Source organism: Sprattus sprattus (genome assembly GCF_963457725.1).
Source record: "Sprattus sprattus genome assembly, chromosome: 4".
NCBI lineage: Eukaryota > Metazoa > Chordata > Actinopteri > Clupeiformes > Clupeidae > Sprattus > Sprattus sprattus.
Window position 1 is genome coordinate 430,105 of NC_137923.1, and position 9,543 is coordinate 439,647.

Here is a 9,543-nt window from a genome sequence, read left to right on the forward strand (position 1 = left end):
CCACTCACCCACTAAGACTACAGGCACCTGATAAAGCTTCAAACAACCTGTTTCACTCTGTGTTGGTGTTCAGCACCTGTCCTCTCTTCAGCATGTCCCACTTGTTCATGATCTTCAGAGCGTACACCTGCCGTGTACTCCGCATCCGCGCAACAGCCACCTGCACACACAAAACCTGTTTCAGAGAAATAGGACACACCTCATAACCCTTACCCTTCATACTCCTATAGAGAACCCTACTAAAGACTCATACTCCTATAGAGAACCCTACTAAAGACTCATACTCCTATAGAGAACCCTACTAAAGACTCATACTCCTATAGAGAACCCTACTAAAGACTCATTTATGGTCGGCCTTTTAAGCACACACGCAAGACATGCAAGAGCCCCTTGCATCGTTGCTAACCCCCTCCGAGCACCTTTTGCGTGCACCTCCCAAAGTTCGTAACTATCCAATGAGGCGACGCAAGCCGCAGGGCTGTGATTGGTCCAACCCATCGCTGTTTACCTTGTGGGGAGTAGCATGCTAACAATAGATAGCTGGCTCAAACACCTCGCAAATCCCCTCAGAAGTATTTTTCAGTTACAATAACAGGGTTTTCACATTGCACAGTATTTATTTTTCGGTAACTTTAAAAAAATCGAAGCAAAAAACAAAGTCAAACAAACAGCTTTTATGCAAAAATGCGACCATCTCTGGAGTTTGGTTCGCCATTTTTTTTTATTGTTTTGCGACACACACTAACCGACAGAGAACTATAAGGGCCCTATCTTGCCGATCAGAAACGCAAGTAGGACGGCGACAAACGCAAGTAGCTGTGTGGGCGGCTCTATGGTATTTTAACGGCGGAAAAAACACACTTGCGTCCAGCGCAAGTGTCAAAAGGGTTGGTCCAAAGGAGGTTACTCAGCCATAGGTGTGGTTTGGGCGTAATATGCAATAAACCAATCAGACCGTCATCTCATATACCCTTTAAGAGCGAGGAGCGCCTATTCCATAGCGGCTTGTTATTATAATGGCGGAATTACCTGGAGGAAGACCGTGAGGCCACCAGAACGTGTGTTACCAGAAACAATCACGGCAATATTTTCCCATGCTTGTTTGAGAAATGATTCTACTTTTAATTTCTCTTTTGTATTTTTTCAGTTACTAGAATTCGTTTTTTGGTGGCAACATATTTGAAATAAAAGTCACAAAAACATACTTTCCGATGTTTTGGGTTCACCCTCACTGAATCACTAGGTTATGTATGCATGGTAATAATATTGCACCCATCGGCACATGCAGGTCAACCTCACGTCTTCTAAAGTCCTCTAATCTATCCTCATTTATGTCATTGACACATCCATGATTCATGGCAATGTTGTGTAAAACACTGGGGGGGGGGGCACGTATGTGAATACGTATGCTTAGCCCTCTCTTGGCTGTCGGGTGTTACGGGAAATTGTATGAATTCCCCAGCATTTCGGACTAGACCTGACGTAACTGCATGTATAGCTGAACTTTTTGCAGACTGTGATAGGGACACTGTGCGTCTGTCCCCAGCTCATCTGCCAGAGAGAGAGCGAGTGAGTGTGAGTGTGAGTGTGAGTGTGTGTGTGTGTGTGTGTGTGCGCGCGCGCGTGCGGCCAGCCACTGATCAGGCTCTCCCAGTGGTGTAGTCCAGGGTATACGCAGGTATACGGAGTATACCCACTTATTTTTCAGTCAGCATTGAGTATACCACTTCTCAAAACAGGGTGTTTATCCTGTGCTGTATGGGCTGCTTAAAAATAAATAAGAGTATACCCACTTCTCCAAGGACCACTACTTCACTAGGCTCTCCTCTCTTCCGATCTCTCCCTCTCCCTCCCTTTTCTCCTTATCTCGCCGCAGACTGTGATATGGACAGTGTGCGTGTGTCCCCAGCTCATCTGCCAGGAGATGGCAGACATCAGAACCGCCATTACAATTAATCTGAATCATTTGGGTCAATGTGTAATAGATGTTTTCCTATTTTTAAAATATCTTGGATATGGATATCACAATGATTTCCTCATGTGGTAAATACTTTATTTTCCTTGTAATTATATATGGCTTGCCAAAAAATTGGTGTAAATCTCTCGTGAAGACGACAGAAGTAAAGTGTAGCCTATAGGTCCTATACTGTGCGGGCAAGCACATGCGCCCTTAAAATAGCGTTCTGAATACGCGTTACAGACTTTAGACATTGCGCCTCTGACATTAGACCAGCTTTTTTGTGGTCAATGGCGCACGGCGCACGGCATTGTTTTGAAACTGCAAAATACCACTTGCGCCAGAGAAACGCCTTCTCTGTTATGCCCCCGCCCATGTCGACGCAAGTTAATTTCGAAGCGCGCCTCTGGAGGGAAAATCGCGCTGTGCGCTGGGTGCAAGATAGGAATGATACATGCGTCGGTGACAATGTCAATTGCGCTGGGTGCAAGATAGGGCTCTAAGAGTCCGTCAAAGCAACTGCGTGTTCGTTTTTAAAGCCCTTAGTGGGCAGGCTCCATTTTATATCACAAACCTCTTAACCTCCTATTCTACCACCAGGCCCCTCAGGTCGTCCAACTTAGGGCTCCTGGCAGTCCCCCAATCTAAACTTAAATCCAGGGGTGGCCGCACTTTTGCTGTTGCAGCCCCTAGACTGTGATACAGCATTCCCCTGTCTATAAGATCAGCCCCCTCTATTGACTCCTTCAAGTCCAGGCTCAAAACCTACTTTTATTCCTAAGCATTTGGATCTCCCTGATTTCGGTTGATCGTTTGTATATTCGCTTTCTGTCAGAGGAGTTTCTGTCTTTTTTATGTGTATATAGATGCTTAGTTGTGTGTGTTGCTTCTGTTTTTCTATTAGATTTTTTTACTAAATTATTTGTATTTATTATTTGTGATCTTATTGTTTTGTTTCTGTTTTCTATTTGTTTTGATTTCGAGTTTTATTGTGATTTACTTGTAAAGCACTTTGGTCAGCGTGAGCTGTTTTTAAATGTGCTATATGTAAGGGATAACGGCCTACGAGCTGTACAGTTCTACAGAGATAATGGACGATGCGTTGCAAAGAACTCCACGACGCGCAGCTTATCTCCCATTTACAACATCCAAAAATGTTTTTATTATTATTATTATTTAGAATTTCCTTTATCTTTAGGGAACTTAATATGCATAATAACCTGATGAATTATTGATTTGAAGCCTGGTGCTCCCGTTAGAGAAAGTAGTGAGTTTTTTCAACAACAAAAAAAACGTTACATTGGTTATCAAAGGTAACCATTCAGGAGCATTGATATGGAACGGCGATTTAACATTTCTACTGGGACTACGTCCAAGGTGTCCGGTTATACGAACTTAATGTACACCCCATTAGCCAATCAGAAAACAGCATTTCGTTCCAGAGGGAGATATAAATAAGTATGACTTGACTTGACAGGCAGTAATGCAATCGTAGAAGCATAACAGAATCTTAAAGTCTTTAAAGTTTCTGCTTATACTTAAACCTACAACCTTTAAATGTATTTAAGGTTCTAAATAAATCCACTAAAACCCTTTTAGGTTCCCAGAAAAAAAACCCCGTATCATTTGAGGAGAAGTCAAAGGTCTTTAGATTAGTCCCACACCTCACTGAAGGTCCCTCTGCCAATCACTTTCAGGATCTCAAAGTCATCCCTTTGAATGCGTGTCCTCTTCACCTGCCTCACCAGTGGATCAGCTAAAGTTGGAAAAGAGATGAAAATAAGACGTGAGTGAGGGACGATATCGATTGAAATTTAAGGTGGACATCAGAGAAATGTGTAGTTCAATTCAAATCAATTAAATTCAAATGTATTTACATAGCAACAAAACAATACAATTGTCTCAAGGTGCTTTACAGAGACCAGTGCCTGAACCCCCTTAGAGCAAGCACAATGGCAACCAGTGCAAGACAAAACTCCCTGTTAATCAGGAAGGAGCCTAAAGCAGATCCACAGCACATAAGGGGGGACCCATCTGCTTGAGGTAAATGATTATGTGATCTGTCTAACAATGCTGTTAACATTTAAGTCCAAGTCTTCCTGGAATGGCCCATTTATATTCTTCAACTGCTTAGAAATAATGTTTTCTGGTTTATGAGGACTGTCTGAGCCACAAAGATATATTGGTTTCAAATTGCTTACATTGTCAAAAACATCAGAGCATGTCAGAATCATGGTATTTCCTGAATTTGGACCCTGACTTCATTCCTGAGTTGTCATGCTACTTTCAGTCATTGAGTGTGTTAAGTTAGAGCCCAAACTGCCATGGCCAGTTCTTAATGGGTGGCTGATATAGCTCTTTACTCCCAAGCTTCTATTTCTTTTGTGCTTTAGCTATGTAACATGACTGTAGACACTCCATTATCTGAGTGTGGAACTTGACTGCAGTTGTACACATCTGAGAATGATACACGTTGGCACGGGTCAACAGAATGATAACTGGGCTCTAAAGCCCCGGGGCGATAGCAGAGCTCGTAGTCCCTCCTGCATTCCACTCTGTCTCCCGTGCCAACAGAGGAGCATGTCCCCAGGGAGACTCATACATCTTTCCATAATGGTCTGCACAATCTCTCCTCTCCTCTCCCAATTGTTTACAGCAGCCTTTACCAGATTTGTGCCAGCTGGTCTGGCTGCGTTATAAATGGATATCTTTCCAGCAGAGACGACCTGACAATATTTTGTGTTTGCCTCTGCTGTGTGCCTTTGTGTGTGTGTGTGTGTGTGTGTGCCTGCCTTATGTGTGTGTGTGTGTGTGTGTGTGTGTGTGTGTGTGTGTGTGTGTGTGTGTGTGTGTGTGTGTGTGTGTGTGTGTGTGTGTGTGTCTGTGAGCTTTCCACACCCGTTTGTTTGCATGCATCTTTTTATACTCCCTACTGTTGCTTTAATGTCCAGTTCACAGTCACAGGCTCTTCCACCGCTTGGAAAAGTCTGCCCTTGTTTGGACAATTGAGTTCAATGCTTTCTTTATCACAGCTGCCTGGTGTACACTCATGTACTCACAAAAGAACTTGTAACAGAACTAAAAATAGGATTACAACACAGTTACCCAACAACAAATCAAAAATTAAATTATAATTTGGATGGTGTGTTTATTTTATGTAAGTTTAATTGTGAGGAAGGCTTTGAGTATCAACTATTATGGCTATTTATTGAGACTTATATTTGAGGCATATAGTATTGTGCATGGTCAGGTTCTAATTGCTAATAAATATTTTGTACTGTCTATGATTATCCAACATAATGATAGCACCCACCTCACCCCCTCCTGATCTCAGATGAGGTTATGGTTGTAGGCCCTACATATTTGATCTAGACATATGCTGATGGAGATTATTTACAAACACTGTTAATGACATGAGAATATATCATTCAAGTGCCTTATTTTAATAATGATCTTATATGCCTTTCTTTTAACAGAGACATGGCTCTTCTGTGTCCCTGTGTATTGTGTGTAACTTGATTCACTGGCACCACTTATTGTTTCCTCAACCTTGTGAAAGTACAAGAAGCTCAGACGAGAACCTTGTTTTGACTATGATTTCTAACACTTACGGCGTCAGCATTAGATCAATCTAAGCATATAAACCTTGTGGTTCCTAAGTGAAATTGCTTCACTTCTCATCCTAGTGTTTCGAGTGAGCCCGAGAGACGTGCCTCACTCCCTGACCCCTTAAGAGACGTGCCTCACTCACTGACCTCTTAGGAGACGTGCCTCACTCCCTGACCCCTTAAGAGACGTGTCTCACTCCCTGACCCCTTAAGAGACGTGCCTCACTCCCTGACCCCTGACCCCTTAAGAGACGTGTCTCACTCCCTGACCCCTTAAGAGATGTGCCTCACTCCCTGACCCTTTAAGAGACGTGTCTCACTCCCTGACCCCTGACCCCTTAAGAGACGTGTCTCACTCCCTGACCCCTTAAGAGACGTGTCTCACTCCCTGACCCCTTAAGAGACGTGTCTCACTCCCTGACCCCTTAAGAGACGTGCCTCACTCACTGACCCCTGACCCCTTAAGAGACGTGTCTCACTCCCTGACCCCTGACCCCTTAAGAGACGTGCCTCACTCACTGACCCCTGACCCCTTAAGAGACGTGTCTCACTCCCTGACCCCTTAAGAGACGTGCCTCACTCACTGACCCCTGACCCCTTAAGAGACGTGTCTCACTCCCTGACCCCTTAAGAGACGTGCCTCACTCACTGACCCCTGACCCCTTAAGAGACGTGTCTCACTCCCTGACCCCTTAAGAGATGTGCCTCACTCCCTGACCCCTTAAGAGACGTGCCTCACTCACTGACCCCTGACCCCTTAAGAGACGTGTCTCACTCCCTGACCCCTTAAGAGACGTGCCTCACTCACTGACCCCTGACCCCTTAAGAGACGTGTCTCACTCCCTGACCCCTTAAGAGACGTGCCTCACTCACTGACCCCTGACCCCTTAAGAGACGTGTCTCACTCCCTGACCCCTGACCCCTTAAGAGACGTGCCTCACTCCCTGACCCCTTAAGAGACGTGTCTCACTCCCTGACCCCTGACCCCTTAAGAGACGTGCCTCACTCCCTGACCCCTTAAGAGACGTGCCTCACTCCCTGACCCCTTAAGAGACGTGCCTCACTCCCTGACCCCTGACCCCTTAAGAGACGTGCCTCACTCCCTGACCCCTTAAGAGACGTGTCTCACTCCCTGACCCCTGACCCCTTAAGAGACGTGCCTCACTCCCTGACCCCTTAAGAGACGTGCCTCACTCCCTGACCCCTTAAGAGACGTGTCTCACTCCCTGACCCCTTAAGAGACGTGCCTCACTCCCTGACCCCTTAAGAGACGTGCCTCACTCCCTGACCCCTTAAGAGACGTGCCTCACTCCCTGACCCCTTAGGAGACGTGCCTCACTCCCTGACCCCTTAAGAGATGTGTCTCACTCCCTGACCCCTGACCCCTTAAGAGACGTACTTTTCATGTGTACTTTTACTATGTAAAGTTTATTGTGGTAGGAGTAAAGGAAAAAAAATAAGCCTATTTGGGTGTATTTTGGGCATATTCGATTAGTGTATACTCATTTGCATATTAAAAATAACTTTCAAAGAAACTTGTAATACAAAAAAAATTAAGCTTTCACACACATGACATTGCCGTTTTTACTGTCAAAAGACACCATTTAGTAACCCTAACCCTAACCCTAAACCTGACCCTAACCCTAGAGTGAAAAATATCCAAGTTTTCCAATGCGCCCTCGAGCCTGCGAGACAAGATGCTGTAATTGAATTGGCTGAAGTGGCAGAGTCAGAAACACTTTGTGAAACGTGACAAAAAGAGAGCTGGCAGTAATCTGACACGGTAAGCTACTGAATATACGCCAGGAAATAATAAAACCTCATATTAGCATTTCGTTTGGTCTCAGCATTGATAGTTTTAACACTTTTGTGCTTTGTAGATACAAAAATGCCACCTTAAAATAAGAGAGGTATCAGAAGTATTTCACCACCAGAAAGTAAGTAGTTATCAAGAAGCGAAGCCCATGTCGTTATTAGTTAGTGGTTAGCTATAGAAAAACTACCCACACAGTTCGAACATGCTAGCATTACATCGCTACCCATTCTACAACATTTTTAGAAAGTTGTTAGTGTGTAAAGCATGTAACTTTTGCTTGCACTAAATCTATCCCTAGCGTCTGCATCTTGCTTTGTCTTGTGTTGCACTTGCTTGATGTTTGACTGTGTTAGGAAAGTTGTTGACTCACTAGTTTGTCATAGTTTCAAAGTAATCAAATTTCAACATGTTTCGCCGCTAGCATCTTGTTAGTGATTAGCAATTTCTCGGTTGTGCTGCTTCAATGCTAGTTTTCTGTAAAATATATATATATTTTTTTTAAAACAAGGTTTTTTCATTGCTTTTTAACGCACAGATGTTAAATTGTACCTTACAAATATTAATTCAAGAGTCAAAGAGCACAAACTCCCACAACCCCACCCCCTCCCACACACCCACCAAATCCCCCTCCCTTAACAAAACAGGCATGCAGATACAACTCCGACACACAAATCATAAGCGCAGTAAATATGAACCTAAAACAAACACACACAAAAGCAAAATAGTTGAACGGTTCATCACACTCCTCTCTCTGTTTACGCTGCATTCCAGTCAAGATGTTTTGGAACTCTTACTTGGAAACGCATAATGGAGTTGTCTTGAATTATCCATTAATCCTGAAACCAAATTTGCTGTACAAGCCATCCAATGAACATGATATTTGAATTGTAATGTAGAAGAAAAAAAAAACAATAATATTTTGTCTCTTTTTGGGGGGCACTGTAGCTCACAAAGTAGCCTCAACCACATTCGGGCTTGACGCCCACGGATGACATGGGTTCGAATCCGGCCCGATGTCATTTCTCCAGTCAAGACCCTGCCTCTTGTCCCACTCTTCGCTAACCTATCAATTAAAGGCATAAAAAAGCCCAAAAGAAATCTTCAACGAATATTTTGTCTCCTTTATAAAATATCCACCATGCTCACATGGTCTGAGTGACGCGTTAGGCTTACATGGCCTTGTGCTTTCTTTCTTCTACAGCAGACAGTCATCAGTGTGTGTTTCGAAGAATGGAGGACAAACGGTCGCTGGTTAATCAGTTATGCAAGTCCATACACAGCAGTCATAGCTTTTCTTGTGGCCACTTCATCATAAAACACAGACAACATCAATGTTATACGCAGACCTGAGTTTGTCCCTAAAGGGGTTACAACCAATCCATACTGATCTTACAGTTGTGTGAGGGTTTTGCTTATCAGTGCTCAGCTTCAGTATACTAGCTGAGGCTCATTATATAACATTTAATCGCCATTATAAAGCTATACCAGCAAGTCTAGCTTTATAGCACGTATAGTGTATACTGTACGTATAGTGTGTTGTATTGTCACTTCATATGTAGGTGAGACACTAACAGGCATAGAGAGAGAGAGAGAGAGTGTGAGTTAAATAAAGAAGAGGTGGGAACTGACCCCATTGGAGGAAGCCTGAGACATACTTCTCCCTGGACAAGGCAGAGCCACGAAACTCCTGATAAACCCCCACTAGCAGGTCCAGTAGAGTCTGGAGCCCCACGGGACCGGACTTCGGGCAGAACCCTGCTGGCAGGCCTGACGGGTCTTTGGGTCCTTGTTCTGCTGACATAATCGCAGAGCTGTGCTGGACTCAGTTCAACTGGTCTGCTGCTCCATGATCTCTGTAGTAGTCGGAGTTGTTCTTAATCCTGGGCCTTTACCCCCGTCCCGCTAGCCTCCAGCCCACACTTGGACACTTGTCTGGGGCACCACCTCTCTGGCTTGTTGTCCTGATTAAGTGGTAACCTCTGCTATTCACTGTAGTCTCTGTCTTTTCGCTTTCTCAATGTCTGTGTCGCACTCACCCCCCCCCCCCCCCCCCTCCCCCTCCCTTCCCTCCACATTTGATGTCTGCCATGCCTGCTTCTGTAGCTCTGCCTCAGGCCCTTTTTTGGTCCGTCTCTCTCTCTCTCTCACACACACACACACAC

The 9,543-nt window shown here is 44.4% G+C and overlaps 1 protein-coding gene across 1 annotated transcript in view; it reads right to left on the reverse strand.

Moving 5' to 3' along the window:
• LOC308364466 (myotonin-protein kinase-like) overlaps positions 1-9,182 on the reverse strand; it is a gene marked incomplete at both ends in the record, with an annotated part of 29,611 nt that extends 20,429 nt beyond the window's left edge. Inside the window, 3 exon segments of the mRNA XM_080837599.1 lie at positions 77-160; positions 3,622-3,713; positions 9,011-9,182. Of these exon segments, the coding sequence (XP_080693725.1) occupies positions 77-160; positions 3,622-3,713; positions 9,011-9,182 (348 nt within the window).
• Between the last annotated feature and the right edge of the window lie 361 nt (positions 9,183-9,543).